Below are 16172 nucleotides of genomic sequence, written 5' to 3' on the forward strand. Positions count from 1 at the left end.
CACTTTCACAATGTGGGGCTGTTCTTAGGAAAAGGTGCCAATCCAGATGATCAGGACAAGAATGGTATGTGAAATTATGTGAAAAGGTCACTGAAAACAGTGATGACACCAGGTGTTCCAAAACATGGTAAGCAAGTTCTAACCTACCGGTAGCACCAACCATTCACAAGAAAGGCTGAAAATTGCAAACGCCTGCATAGGTGGATCCAGAGGATTCACTTTGTCCTGAAAGTTTGTTCAATGACCATTGAAACTCGGGTGAAAATGAAGTGCTGCATCCGCCCCTGCCCTGCTATGCGTCGGTGAAACAAACCAGACAGTGAAGTGGTGGATAAACCGGATAGAATCTTACATAACTTTGAATTCCAACTGCCAGGTAGAGGTACAGAGATTCCGTTTAAAAACAAGTGGGAAATAGACAAATGTGAATCACTGGACTTAATGGGAAAATGTAGGGTTTTGCGGAAGGGATATTGAGAGATAGGATGGGTGTTGGGCGCATTTTATTCCGGTACCAGTAGTATATAACATATACAGTCGTCACATATTTAGTGTGATGCTTGTGTATAAAACTCTTTTCACCACATAATATATTCAGACCTTTGATAATCTCGAAGAACATTGTAGGTTGTTTTGCATATTGTTGTGTATCCCTTGCTTGATGACGGTGTTACCATCTACACTGATACGTCACATCTATTGCAATAAAGATGTTTTTATCCATAAAAATTGTTTCTCTTGAACATTATTGCGTTGTTGTGTGAGGCTTCACAGTGAAGCCTCTGTGAGAGATTAACGAGATTGAGATTAACGAGATTGAGATTAACGAGATTAGGACTCAGGACTGCACGTTAGTTAGTTCAGCTGGAACTTCCTCTTCTCTAAATCAACCACACTGAGGATCAATGAAAATGTCTGCTAGCAAGTAAACAAAGGGGGATAACTCTTCACAAACTAATGAAAAAGGATTAACGGAGTTGTCTCTCTTGAATAAAACCAAGCACTTGATAACTGGTCACGGTTGCTTATACTAGAAATCCAATTAAACATATTCCTAAAATTCTCAATAATTTCTGGTCATACTATAATTTCAGCTGGTAGACTTCACTCTGCGGGACAACAGACAAGCTACAACGTCTTTGTGTTTTATAAACTTTGGGTACTTGAACTGTTCTGTGTAAAGATCGGGGTTTAGCTTCATGTAGATCTTCTTCACTTCCTCTAACGTCCCAGGCCTCACTTGAACGACAACAGCAGGGGCATAGCTTCCACTTGAACGGCAACGTTTGTACCTATCCTGGGTTTCTTGAAGACTCTCGTCGATCTGGAAACAAGAACAATGTCACTGGCTAGGAAATAAAGGTCTTAAAGCTACAGTAACTGACGTTAGAGTTGACAAATAGATCAACAGCGACATATGCGTCAGTGTGGTAGATAACTTAAACCTACAGCGACATAAGTGTCAGTGTGGTAGAAAATTTAAACCTACAGCGACATACGTGTCAGTGTGGTAAAAAATGTAGATCAGCAGTGAAAATAATTGTCGTTTTAGACGAATAAACAAACAGTGTGACAGGTATATAGACGCTTCATGCAAATGTACAGATAGGGGTCGCAGGTGTAAAGACACAACTTGCATATTACAGGCACATGTTTCAGGTGTACAGGCACAGTTTCCAGGTATGTACATACAGCTTCCAGATGTGTCAGCGCAAGTTGCAAGCATATAGACATGGGTATCTAGACGTAGGTAGCATGTGTATAGACACGGGTTGTAGGTGTCTAGACACAAGTTGCAGGTGTATAAACATGGGCTGTATGCGTATATACGCAGGTTCCAGGCGTAAAGACAGGAGATAGGTGTCTAGGCAAACACCTTGGCTCACTCCTAAACACCTTACCTCACCACAGAGCAGCTAGCTGGTAAGAACTCACAACATTGCTGGTTCAGTGAGTGAGTGAGTGAGTGAGTGAGTTGAGTTTTACGCCGCACTCAGCAATATTCCAGCTATATGGTGGCGGTCTGTAAATAATCGGATCTGGACCAGACAATTCAGACATCAACAGCATGAACATCGATCTACGCAACTGGGATACGATGACATGTGTCAACCCAGTTAGCGAGCCTGACCATCCGATCCCGTTAGTCGCCTCTTACGACAACATTGCTGATTGAGGACATGTTACCTTCAAATACAATATTCATGCATAACCATGAGAACATTACGAAACATCCTGTAGATACGTGCATCCCACAAGAATGCAACCTTTACGACGTTTTCCGAACGCTTGGTCATCAGTTGTTCAGACACTAAAAATAGTCGTATGTACAGGAGATATTATTCATCTTTTAGATCTTCTGATGGCCATGTTTTGTCATTGCTCAGAGTTTGCGTATAAATGATTAGTTGAAGACATGTATTATCTTGGATATGTTAAAAACTATATCCTGTATATCCTTAAAATCCTGTAATTGTTTAGAAACAAAGTTAATGTACTCTCTGTAACTTTGTTCACATACCACACGTTTTTCTCGATCAGTCAAAGCTCCATCACCGAGCAGTTCTATGAAGACATACACGTGCGCTGTCGTCGATATTTCACCTGCAAGGGGTATGGATATCAATTACCTGCGACATTGAATCCGTTATGAACACTCTTGCGTCAGTTGCACTCCCTGTCTTAGAAGCAGTCCCTCTTCCTGCCTTCCTCCTCCTGTCTAAACACTCCTGTCACTCCCAAACACATTGTCTCACTACTAAACACGCTTCGCTAGCAAATACAGTGCCTCACCACTAAACACCTTGCCTGACCACCTAACACGCTTCACTCCCAAACACACTGTCTCACTACTAAACACACTTCACTCCCAACACGCGTTGTCTCACTACTAAACACGTTTTACTGGCAAACACATTGTCTCACTACTAAACACACTTCACTCCCAAGCACATTGTCTCACTACTAAACACGCTTCACTCCCAAGCACATTGTCTCACTACTAAACACGCTTCACTAGCAAACGCAGTGTCTCACTACTAAACACCTTGCCTGACCACCTAACACACTTCACTCCCAAACACATTGCCTAACCACTAAACACACTTCACTACCAAACACAGCTTTGAATTTCTATCAAAGAAATGCCTTAATGTTAAAATTTGCCATTTCCAAAAGGGTCCTTAACTCCAGCGAGGTTTAGTAACAATTCATTACCACAATTTGCTTCCCGTTTTACCCTGTGTTTCAACTTACCAGTCAGTTCCTCAACGATGAAGTTGCCGACAGCCATGTAGTTAAACATCGTTCCTGACGTCCACGTTCTGGAAGCTTTCAAAACAGCTTCAGTGAACAGGAACTCTGGGTATTTGTCGTACCCGTCTCCTGTCCTGTAGGATGCAACAGTGAGGTCATTACGGGTTAAACCAAACACCTCGTAATGCACACACACGCGCGCGCGCACGCACACACACGCACACATGCAGAGAGAGAGAGAGACACACACACACACATGCAGAGAAAGAGAGAGACACACACACACACACACACACACACACATCGACAAAAGATTGTCAGAGCTTTGAATTTCTATCAACTCGTACTGATAGATTTGCTGTCAAATAAAATACAATCTGGAGCATCATCAGCCGCAAACAAAGTAATTCGTGATTCATTAATCTGCAATATCTGCACAATTCCACTGAGAAAGCACCTGTTCTGATTGACGAGGTTTAGCTGTTCACAGCAGCATCTGTTCAATGACAAGCATGTGAAGACATAACCACAACATCCACAACATCATCGCCCGTTGTACTCACCGTTGTTGTAGAGCATAGCTTGGCGCCTGACCAGTGAAGCTGGTAACACGGATGATATCTCCTGTCCGATATCTGTACAGACCTGACCAGTTGGTGATGACCATCTCATAACTCTGCCCAATGTCCACCTGGAGGACACAGTTGCGAAGGAATAGTCAGTCTCATAACCATACTATAGTCTGTTTGGCTCAAAATCGGACCGATGAATTGCAGTCTACAACTACAAAACATATAATACTCAATGAAACACTGATCATAATCAAAACATCAGACCAACTCTGTGATTTTTTTGCAGAATTTATGTCTTAAAAATAAAAAACTTATTCAACAAACTATCATTAACATTTGTTACGAGGGAGGACTGAAAAGAGAGGAACAGCCAGGTGTACGCGGAGCACGTGCACAAGTGCCGACAAAGTTATTGAATCATTTACCTGTGCTGTGCTGTCTCCATCCTTTCTCGCGCATCCGGCTGTTCCTCTCTTTGCACCCCTCCCTCGTAAGAAATAGTGAACTGGGGGGAAAATTTAATGATACTTTGTTAAACAGCGCTTTTATTTTTAGGATATAAATTCTACAGAATTTGTCTGATGTTTTGATTATGATTAGTGTTTCATTGAGTATTATATGTTTATTAGTTTTCGAGTTAGATTGCAATTCATCGGTCTGATTTTGAGCCAAACGGACTATAGCCGCTCTAAGATACTTTTTACAGTACCTCATATACAGAAAAACAGAACAGAAACACTGAGCCACGTGTCGAGGAACTCCTCTGCCGTATCGCAAATCCACAAAACTTGCAGATTCGAAACCAGTGACATAGTATACTATATGTGTGCCAAGTCTTTCAAAAGAAACAAAGAAAAATGTATCTACCTCATGAGCCAGCAACGTCTGTGGATTATCTTGATCAACATCTGCTTCATGGATGAATTCGTAAAAGACCTGATCAGGGGAGGATGGTGTACTCCGTCTTCGTCTGGTCTATAATGTTCATGTTGATGCCATACACCCCCCTCGGAAGCCACGTGTGTGCTGGAGGTTATTGGGATGTCCACTATGTACTTCCGTCTCAGAATATTCACCTGAAAGTCAAGATGCTATCAATGTAAAAGACTGAATGATGTTTAAATGCCTGTTCTACTGAGAGAGTAACCTCTTCAGTATATGAGGCCAGGTAATATGCATCGTGTCTTGGTGTAATACTGGTGCTCTATTCCATGTGTCATCAATCATATAGAGGTAATGAAATGTCTTCCTGTTTAATGCCGTCTATATTGTCATAAAAGCTGATTCAGGACAGCCATTGTTCAAATATTTCCAAAGGCCAAAACGTATGTAGCTAAGACATGTGAGACTTGACTGGAACTATTTATAGGACACAAATTTTTATTCTCTATGCTGATCACCCCCATTGACTTGCCAGCGAACCCTTACCACTCTGTCATTTTCATTAATTACTGTGCATGACATTTATAGCCTTAATAAGTAATCGCCTCATGTCTGCCATCACATCAATTAGTCCACGGCAATGTTATTGTTTCTCTACATGTCCATTGTTAACCCTTCGTCTGTCCATTGTTATCTATAACTATATATATGTTCATATCTGTACTGTCACCAGTCCAGTTCTCCTGAGAGGGTACGTATGTCCTCTTTAATTGAAACGTTTTAGCTTTGCTCGCTAGTTTTATTCATATCTGTGATTCTCTAGTATTTTTACTGTCCATCGTCGACAGGTTTTAATCTTCAAAACGTTTTCTCTTTATATTGTAAAAAATTGTTTTCGTCGCGATATGGCTGAGATATTGCCGATGTGACGTTAAATATTAACTCACTCACTCACTGTCACCAGTCCGGTATTCCGACTGTCTGTGTAGGGGCGACCGCGAGCAGGATAATGCCGCCTGTAGGAAACGCCCTAAGGTTGAGCTGGAACTCCGCAGACCTCATTAATGTCTGAGCCGGCAACCCAGTTTATTGATGTCTTGTAAATTTGTTTGTCATGTACTGTATAACCAGCTAAAGAATTGGATCTCAACGTATTCAATGGTCTTCGTCCACGTATTATTCGTCTTAATTCTGAGTTTGTTCCCATGTCGAGAACATGTATGCGTTGACGTTATCGTTCTCTAGTTATATACGTTTTGAAATACAATCTGGACGAGTTATTAAATGTATAGAGATTGAGAAATCTACACATGTGCTTCCGTTAGATAATGTTTCTATTTCTTACAAATTTCCCTTGAAATACAATCTGAACGAGTGAAGTCATAAATATTATAACACGGTTAAACGTGGCACATTATTGAAATTAAACGGTGGTATGCAAATACGTAGTTTGGCTGAAGGTAACGCATGAATACAACCTCCGTAGCTGATTCCAGAGACTGTTTTCTCATCAGCCTGGCAATAGATATTGTGTTCACACGTGACACTTTTGGTAAATTTATATAGTTACAACATTTAAAGCTTGTGAGTTTCTCACCACTGGAATGTAGGCTCCCGATGACGCTGTGTGTAACACTGATAAACATGGCCAGGTTCGTGGTCCAATATTGTGGAAGCCTTCCTTGAAGATACTTCTCAGTTCACCAGCTCTCTCTGCATCAGCAGTCAGATGCTTCTGAAGCTTGAGCCTCACATCGTCCTGCAGACCAGGACACTTGCAGATGTTTCCACGTTCTATATCACAACACATGGCTTCCCACCGTGTCTCGATGACCCTGAAGAAGTTCAAGGCTGTAGGTGCTGTGAGGCAGCTTAGCAAGGTGACGTCTTTACACGTCAGACCGAACAATGCATGGACATACAGGGATGCCTGCTCCTGTCTGATTTCATATGCAACATCAGGTGATGGTCTAAAGGGACAGACGAAGGCCCCAGCTCCACTCGCAGGACCTTGTCTGACCCCAGACGGAGATAGCGTGAGTGTTGGCGCTGTCCTCACATCTAGCCAGAACTTGAGCTTGCCTATGTTGGGTATTTTGAACAATTGTCTCTTTTTGTGGACGCTATGAATGATCATCCTCTGAAAATCGAACGCCAGTTGTTTGGGGAAGAGCTTACTTTTCCCGGAAGAAGTCCCGGAAGTCAAAGTGAAATAGTCACATCAGACTCTCCTTGTATGATACGCTGGATGTACTTATCATAGTTCTCATGTGAGGTGAGACGCTGTTGAGACCGAAATTCTTCGAGACATGTAACAGAATCAAAGGCGTTATCGAGTCCAGAAGCAGTTTCTGAACCCAACTTGAGAATGTTTCGAAGAACGGTTCTTTGTTGATTTATTGCATCTCTGAGGACAGGAAGGTAGCTGGTGTCAAGTATGATCTGATATAAAATTTCTTTATCCATATATATTGCTTCAAAAGCGATGTCCATGTATGATGACGACTTGGGTCCAATCTTATGACGTCCATCAAGACAACACTTAATAGAAGAAGTAAAACTCCAAGTCCGGGACCTGTAACAAATTACCGCTCAAGTGAATATACTCAAAGTGTTGTAAGCATACACTTTTGCTGCCCATATCATACGCATCAATATGAGAATGCTACCTATACAACTGTGCTATCTGGATAGTGTTAATGCTTGGGGTTGACATAAACAAATGCACAACTTCCCTGATAATCTCTTGGCGAAAGAGCAATCAATCGGGGGAAAACGCCAGTGAATACAAGCTGCCTGAAGATATTCACAGTTATCTTGCCTCGCACATAAATGTCGTTTTCTGATTGGCTGAGCGTTCTTCTATTACTTTCAATGTATTACGCTTGCAAGCAAGTAACATTTTCTATGTACCCCACTGGGAATACCGAATTCATTAGGTAGTTTGTAGTAATAATTCTTTATCTCGAATAACATTGAATCACATATGATCAGATACCATATAATAGATCTCTGGTATGATGTACGGAAATTACCGATGTTTTGCGAATGCAAATCGATGGAAGGGAGATAACTCTAATTTTGGTTTTGGTTTTTTGTCTTGTCGTCTGGTACTCCATACTATGATCCGATACCCGTGTTTCAAACAGTTCAAAATTACCATTGAGCTGTTCGGTTGTTCAGGGAACATAAACATCAGTTCAACTCAACTTCAGAAACTTCAAAAATTATAGAACTCAGCAGCTCGCATCGTCTGCCTCAAGTCCAAGAAAGATCATATCACACCTTCACTGATGTCTCTACACTGGTTGCCTGTCAAATTCCAGATTTACTTCAAAATTCTCTGTATCACTTTCAAAACCCTACATGGACAAACACCTGAATACTTCTCCAGTCGTCTGTGTCAGTACATCCCAACCCGACCATTACGATCCCAGAATCACCAGCTACTTGTCATTCCTAAAGTTCGACTCTCATCCTATGGGAAAAGATCATTCCAAAAGGCATAACTAGGTTGCACTTTGTAATATTGTGTTGCACCAGTGCAAGTAACAAAGCACTAAATCGAGCTCTGTCTCTCCCCCAGAGAACGGGGATGCGTTGATCGACGTCTACAACTGGATAGAACGTTAGCTCAGTTCGAAGAATAAATGATTTACATTTGAACGACATCCCAAGGGCTGTGTTCGATTCTCTGGGGTATTCAGTGTCACCACTTCTTCCTCGACTACATCAACGCAGGTGACTAAAACCAAACTCACTCACTCACTCACAACATGGACATGGACATCTTGCACATGAAATATTTTCTTCTTTATTGGACATGTCATATAATCATTGATTAAGCATACACCATGCTTGTTACAAGGTAACCGTGATCTGCTGACGTCAGGAAGGATATAAGATCAACAAGCAGAAAACATAAAGCACACACTTGTAAGACGTTTTAAGACCAATAAATAGACTAGATTCAGCATATACCAGACGTTTTAAGACCAATAAATAGACTAGATTCAGCATATACCAGACGTTTTAGGACCAATAAATAGACTAGATGTAGCATATACCAGACGTTTTAAGACAAATAAATAGACTAGGTTTAGCATATACCAGACGTTTTAAGACAAATAAATAGACTAGATTTAGCATATACCAGATGTTTTAAGACCAATATATAGACTAGATTTAACATATACCAGACGTATTAAGACCAATACATAGACTAGATTCAGCATATACCAGACGTTTTAAGACCAATAAATAGACTAGATTAAGCATATACCTAACGTTTTAAGATCAGCAGGTAGACTAGATTTAGCATCCGTTAGAATTTAGGAGACCAACAGGTACACTACACTCAGCATACACAAGACTCGATATGACATATACTGGTATACTTGATTTGGCATAGAGAAAGTATGTTATGAGATCCGCAGAAAGAGTTGATTTATGATACACAAGGTACCGTATGTCCTCTAATAAGAGCCCGGACGCCAGCCCCGGTGTTTTTTGGAGGTCTTGCGCTTATTGCGTTTACTGGGTGTACCGTAATTAATTGTGAGTGACCTTAGGGACCATTCCTTAATAAATCTATTTTTGGATCAAGGGAGAATACATTTATAAAAAAACATACCCGACGCTTATAAGACACATGGCGCTAATTAGAGGCCTGGCGCTTGTTAGAGGCCTGGCGCTTATTTCTTAAACCGCTGCTTTACCCCCAGCGCTTATTAGGGTCCCAGCGCTTATTAGAGGAAATATTGTATGTTATTGTTCAGCTGATAGACGTCATCAGCTCGTAGACTTCACTCTGCGGGAGAGCAGACAAGCTACAACATCTTTGTGCTTGATAAACTTTGGGTACCTGAACTGTTGGGCGTGAAGGTCGGGGTTTAGCTTCATGTAGATCTTCTTCACTTCCTCGAACGTCCCAGGTCTCACTTGAACGACAACAGCAGGGGCATAGTTTCCATGGCAACGTAACCATTTGTACCCATCCTGGGTTTCTTGAAGACTGACATCGATCTGGAAACAATAACAATGTCACTGTTCATCAAATTGAAGTCTAAAACACACAGTGACTGAAGTAACAGGGTGACAGACAATGTAGATCAGACAGTCACATACAATGTGTGTCTCAGGGTGACAGACAAGGTAGATAAGACAGTCACATACAATGTGTGTCTCAGGGTGACAGACAATGTAGATCAGACTGGCACATACCCCGTATGTCTCAGGGTAATAGACAATGTAGATCAGACAGTCACATACAATGTACGTCTCAGGGTGACAGACAATGTAGATCAGACAGTCACATACTATGTGTGTCTCAGGGTGACGTCACAGAAAATGTAGATCAGACAGTCACATACAATGTGTGTCTCAGGGTGACAGACAGTGTAGATCAGACAGTCACATACAATGTATGTCTCAGGGTGACAGACAATGTAGATCAGACTGTCACATACAATGTATGTCTCAGGGTGACAGACAATGTAGATGAGACAGTCACATACAATGTATGTCTCAGGGTGAAAGACAATGTAGATCAGACTGTCACATACAATGTGTGTCTCAGGGTGAAAGACAATGTAGATCAGACAGTCACATACAATGTGTGTCTCAGGGTGATAGACAATGAAACACACAGAGGCAGTGTGACAGTGTGATCCAACAGTGACGTCAGTGTGACAATGTGACCAACCGTGACGTCAGCGTGACAGTGTGACCAACAGTGACTTCAGTGTGACCCGAAAGTGACGTCAGCGTGACAGTGTGACCCAACAGTGACGTCAGCGTGACAATGTGACCCAACAGTGACGTCAGCGTGACAGTATGACTAACAGTGACGTCAAACGTGTGACCAAACAGTGACGTCAGTGTAACAGTGTGACCAACAGTGACGTCAGCGTGACATTGTGACCAAGAGTGACCTCAGCGTGACAGTGTGACCAACAGTGACGTCAGCGTGACACTGTGACCAACAGTGACCTCAGCGAGACAGTGTGACCAACAGTGATCTCAGCGTGACAGTGTGACCCAACAGTGACGTCAGTGTAACAGTGTGACCCAACAGTGACGTCAGCGTGACAATCTGACCCAACAGTGACAATGGTGTCACTATGATAATGCAGTGACGCGAGTGTCAATGTGAGAAAGTATCCCATCAGTAGCACAAGTGTCAATGGGACAGAGTATCCCATCAGTAGCACAAGTGTCAATGGGACAAACTAACCCATCAGTAGCACAAGTGTCAATGGAACAAAGTAACCCAACAGTAGCACAAGTGTCAATGGGACAGAGTATCCCATCAGTAGCACAAGTGTCAATGGGACAAAGTATCCCATCAGTAGCACAAGTGTCAATGGGACAGAGTATCCTATCAGTAGCACAAGTGTCAATGGGACAAAGTAACCCAACAGTAGCACAAGTGTCAATGGGACAAAGTATCCCATCAGTAGCACAAGTGCCAATGGGACGCAGTAACCAAACAGTAGCACAAGTGTCAATGGGACAATGTAACCCATCAGTAGCACAAGTGTCAATGGGACAAAGTAACCCAACAGTAGCACAAGTGTCAATGGGACAAAGTAACCAAACAGTAGCACAAGTGTCAATGGGACAAAGTAACCCAACAGTAGCACAAGTGTCAATGGGACACAGTAACCCATCAGTAGCACAAGTGCCAATGGGACACAGTAACCCATCAGTAGCACAAGTGTCAATGGGACAAAGTAACCCAACAGTAGCACAAGTGTCAATGGGACAAAGTATCCCAACAGTAGCACAAGTGTCAATGGGACAATGTAACCCAACAGTAGCACAAGTGTCAATGGGACAAAGTAACCCATCAGTAGCACAAGTGTCAATGGGACAAAGTATCCCATCAGAAGCACAAGTGCCAATGGGACACAGTAACCCATCAGTAGCACAAGTGTCAATGGGACAATGTAACCCAACAGTAGCACAAGTGTCAATGGGACACAGTATCCCAACAGTAGCACAAGTGCCAATGGGACACAGTATCCCAACAGTAGCATTAAGTGCCAATGGGACACAGTAACCCATCAGTAGCACAAGCTTGCCAATGGGACACAGTAACCCATCAGTAGCACAAGTGTCAATGGGACAATGTAACCCAACAGTAGCACAAGTGTCAATGGGACACAGTATCCCAACAGTAGCACAAGTGCCAATGGGACACAGTATCCCAACAGTAGCACAAGTGCCAATGGGACACAGTATCCCAACAGTAGCACAAGTGCCAATGGGACACAGTAACCCATCAGTAGCACAAGTGTCAATGGGACAATGTAACCCAACAGTAGCACAAGTGTCAATGGGACACAGTATCCCAACAGTAGCACAAGTGCCAATGGGACACAGTAACCCAACAGTAGCACAAGTGTCAATGGGACAAAGTATCCCATCAGTAGCACAAGTGTCAATGTGACAAAGTATCCCAACAGTGACGCAATTCTGCAGGAACAGGTTGTTGGAGAATAAACACAGGCTATACGTGGGCGGACAATTCGACAGAACAGCCTGCAGTCGTGACTATCTACAAAAATACCATGTATTATTGGTTGAGTCTTTGGAACTGTCACCTCAGTTATACATGGCTAACCATGAGACTGTTAAGATACACCAGATAGATAAACATTCTCAACATTCCTGTTCTTGAATTTGAGTACTTGGTCATTTTATAGCGGACACTGGAAATGTTTTCGAAATGTTCTTCACATTTTGGATAACATCTACATCTTGATAGATTTTGTGCATCACCATTCCGTTGATGGATTAAAATATTTAATCTTTAAAAAAGAAAAAAAATTTTTACAAAAAGTTAATTTAATCTCTGAAACCGAGTCTACATACCCATATGTTTTTCCCGATCGGTCAAAGCTCCATCACCAAGCATTTCCATGAAGACATATAGACGCAGCGCTTGTCGTAGATATTTCGCCTGTAAGTGGTATATAAATTATCAGTTATATGTACGCATTTGAACCCGTTATGGAATTTTGCAGTTGTTGGTTCAGAAGTGTTCCTTCATCTCTCTACCGTCTTGCTACTGATCACTGCCTTACTACTCACCACCAAATATCTGCCTCACTATTAAACACTCCAACTTACCACCAATCTTACTACCTCATACTAAACACCCATCTACCTCTACTAAAGAGCCAGTTCATGGGGCCTCCTTCACTACCCGAAACCAGCTCAATTAAAACACCCGACTCACCACCAAACATCTGCGTCACTATAAAACACCTCCTCAACTACCTAAACACAGAATTCAATACCAAATGTCGGTCTCTCACTCACCAAACGCCCACCTAATTAACAAATACCTGACTCACTACAAACACCTGACCCACTGCAAACACCTGACCCACTATAAACACCTGACCCACTATAAACACCTGACCCACTAAAAACACCTGACCAACTATAAACACCTGACCCACTATAAACACCTGACCCACTAAAAACACCTGACCAACTATAAACACCTGACCCACTATAAACACCTACCTCACTGTAAAGGCACCTGACCCACTATAAACACCTGCCTCCACTATAAACACCTGACCACACTAAACACCTGCCTCCACTATAAACACCTGGGCCCACTAAAACACCTGACCAACTATAAACACCCTGACCCACTATAAACACCTGAGCGCCTGACCACTATAAACACCTGACCCACTATAAACACCACCTCACTATAAACATCTGACCCACTACCAAACAAATTCATCACAACCATATACCTGTCTTGTTTTCCAGCTGCTTTGATCGAAGCTCACGATTTCAATTACCGATTGTTTCCAGAAGTAGAACATTTCTAGATAACCATGCCACCTTGTACCACGTTCTGCTATAACAAATGTACTTGTTCACGTGTGAGAGGGCAATGTCACGATGAGGTCCTCGTTAACCAATTGTTAACCAATTGTTAAAAGAGTCATATAAGCGTTAACATATGCATGTATTGGACTAAAACTGAAATATATAGTATTACCCAAGTCTGAAAAAGCAGATTTTGTAGGTGTTCACAGAGTAATATGTGAAGATTGAATATGTACATGGCAAATATTTGACCAAAGCTCATTTTATTAGGAAAATATTAAAGCCGTCCAAACATATAGGGAATAAATTGACTCATTTTGTTTGTGATATATATATCAAAACCGGATATATATGTATGTATGTTTCCAACATCACAAACAAAATGAATCAATTTATTCCAAACTTGTGCGACACATGTGAAGACATAACAGAGTTCCACAACATCATCGTCCATTATACTCACCTTTGCTGTAGGACATAATTTGGGGCCTGACCAGTGAAGCTGGTAACACGGATGATATCTCCTGTCCGATATCTGTACAGACCTGACCAGTTGGTGATGACCATCTCATAACTCTGCCCAATGACCACCTGGAGGACACAGTTGCGAAGGAATAGTCAGTCTCGATTGCCTGCCGAAACACTTTGTAAAACAGTGATGAAAGTTATAGGAAATGGAGTTCTGAAAATCTTAGTGGACATCACGTTTTCGCTATAAGGATAAGCTTGACGAGAAGCACCCGTCACTCACGAAATGTGCATGAAAATGTCTTTCATTAGATATGGTACCACACTGATACAAACCAAACTCAACAGACAAAAACAAAACACTGTTGACCCCTCTCTTGAAGGTGTGGACTTGCTAATTGTGAAAGATCTGGCAGAGGGAAAATGTTATGGCTGATCCTGTTGTTTGTTAATGAGCTTCAGAAAGTACTGAAAATCTTGAAAAGGAACTTCCAGGTATGTTTCCTTCCAGTGTTGTTACTCGTGCTTAGGCGAGGCTAATTTCCTCTCAGAATGACACCAGTTACTTTCATAGACCATTCTTTCGACCTGTCTAATTTTCAGGCGAGGGTAATAAACATCCTGACAGTTTGTCTGTTGAGAACGGAAAAGGTGTGTAAGTTACAAGGACCCAGAACTCAAAGCTCTTGTCCAGACGGGTACACTCTTTGGAAGAAGCTGGCAACGTTCGAATTTGGTGTCATTTCAAGGATGGCATTTAGATGATACTTTTATTCGGACTTTGAATTTCTACTTCCATCATATTTTGTAGTGCCATTGCAATTCCTTTATAGTGATTTGCAAACTTAGTTTATTTTATTATTATATTTGGATTATCATACTAACGTTTGTATAGCGCGAACATTCAGCCCAGCTGCTCAAAGGCGCTTTGATTTTAGAATACAATTTGTTAATTATATAACATTTCTTTGTTGTTTGTTGGTTCATACTCATTAAAGTTTCTACTGTGAACCACCACGTAACTGCTCTTACAGAACAGTAACGCCTCTAGCATATTTACAATACCTGCAGCACAAAGACTAATGCAACTGCTATACCATAACAAGCACTTACAATACAAACTGCAGCAGATAAGGTAACTTAGTATACAGTGAATCGCTAAAATCGTATTGTGCAACCGAAACCTGGACATGGTAACGTGTTATCACACAAGGTGAATAGATCATGAATATTTAGGCAAAGTGATTCAAAAGAAACAAAAAATGTTCCAACCTCATGAGCCAGCAAAGACTGTGGATTATCTTGATCAACATCAACTTCATGGATGAATTCGTAAAACACCTGATCAGGGAGGATGGTGTACTCTGTCTTTGTCTGATCTATAATGTTCATGTTGATGCCATACAGCCCCTCGGACGCCATGTGTTTGCTGGAGGTTATTGGGATGTCCACTAGGTACTTCCGTCTCAGAATGTTCACCTGAAAGTCAGGATGCTGTGAAATGATAGACACTAACTGATGTTTAGGTCCTGTTGAAACAATTCGCTCGTTAGAAACTGTTAGATTGATCTGGAACGTATATTGTTATATATTATTACTGCACTTCGATAACATTCAACGCCAACAAAAAGACCGGGTAGTTCACTACTACTACTAGTTGGTCTGTGTGCTGTCGCCTCAGAATAGAAACTTGAAATTCACGATGCTCTCACATGTAATTAAATGATGTTTTAATGTCCTTTTGAAAATGAAGATGCTATTTTATCTAGAACATGTATTGTGATATATCGAGAATCTCACCCATGTGTCTACTAATATCAATTATATGAACACGAGTTGATAAAGTTACAATTTTTACTTTTATCAACGAGTGTTAATATAATTGATATCAGTAGACACACGGGTGAGATTCCAATATCATTACTTTCAAATGTACATATCTGAACATGGTACTACCATTCGACTTACAGTGCAGCGATGTCATAGCATTGTGACGTCATCAAGTTCATCCCGTCATAGCATTGTCAGGGCATTGTACAAAATCTGCTGTCAATACGATATCTCCTAGGAAATATCGTATGATCTCGCACAAGCGATATCTCCTGTGGAACACAGTTTGGGATGATAAACTTAGCA

General features: G+C 41.5%; 2 protein-coding genes across 2 annotated transcripts; one reads left to right on the plus strand and one right to left on the minus strand.

Annotated features, from left to right (window-relative positions):
• Positions 1-1090: 1090 nt before the first annotated feature.
• On the minus strand, positions 1091-6846 carry LOC124264217 (GH3 domain-containing protein-like). The gene is made up of 5 exons (XM_046698955.1): positions 6307-6846; positions 3819-3946; positions 3256-3389; positions 2522-2604; positions 1091-1324 (listed from the first exon to the last, which is right to left on the minus strand). Exons 1-5 carry the CDS (start codon positions 6844-6846, stop codon positions 1091-1093), a joined length of 1119 nt encoding a protein of 372 aa, XP_046554911.1.
• A 4047-nt stretch (positions 6847-10893) lies between these two features.
• On the plus strand, positions 10894-11772 carry LOC124264218 (sialidase-like). Its single transcript, XM_046698956.1, has one exon. The coding sequence runs from the start codon at positions 10894-10896 to the stop codon at positions 11770-11772; it is 879 nt and encodes a 292-aa protein (XP_046554912.1).
• The last annotated feature ends 4400 nt before the right edge of the window (positions 11773-16172 follow it).

Source organism: Haliotis rubra, unplaced genomic scaffold (assembly GCF_003918875.1).
Source record: "Haliotis rubra isolate DU_JTF1 unplaced genomic scaffold, ASM391887v1 Scf914, whole genome shotgun sequence".
NCBI lineage: Eukaryota > Metazoa > Mollusca > Gastropoda > Lepetellida > Haliotidae > Haliotis > Haliotis rubra.

Coding starts and splice junctions, on each gene's coding strand:
- LOC124264218 (XM_046698956.1), top strand. CDS start 10,894: ATGGGACAGAGTATCCCATCAGTAGCACAAGTGTCAATGGGACAAACT.
- LOC124264217 (XM_046698955.1), bottom strand. CDS start 6,846: ATGATCATTCATAGCGTCCACAAAAAGAGACAATTGTTCAAAATACCC. Junction 3,947..6,306: donor CGGGAGCCTACATTCCAGTG/GTGAGAAACTCA, acceptor TGTGTCCTCCAG/GTGGACATTGGGCAGAGTTA. Junction 2,605..3,255: donor CATCGTTGAGGAACTGACTG/GTAAGTTGAAAC, acceptor TACCCCTTGCAG/GTGAAATATCGACGACAGCG.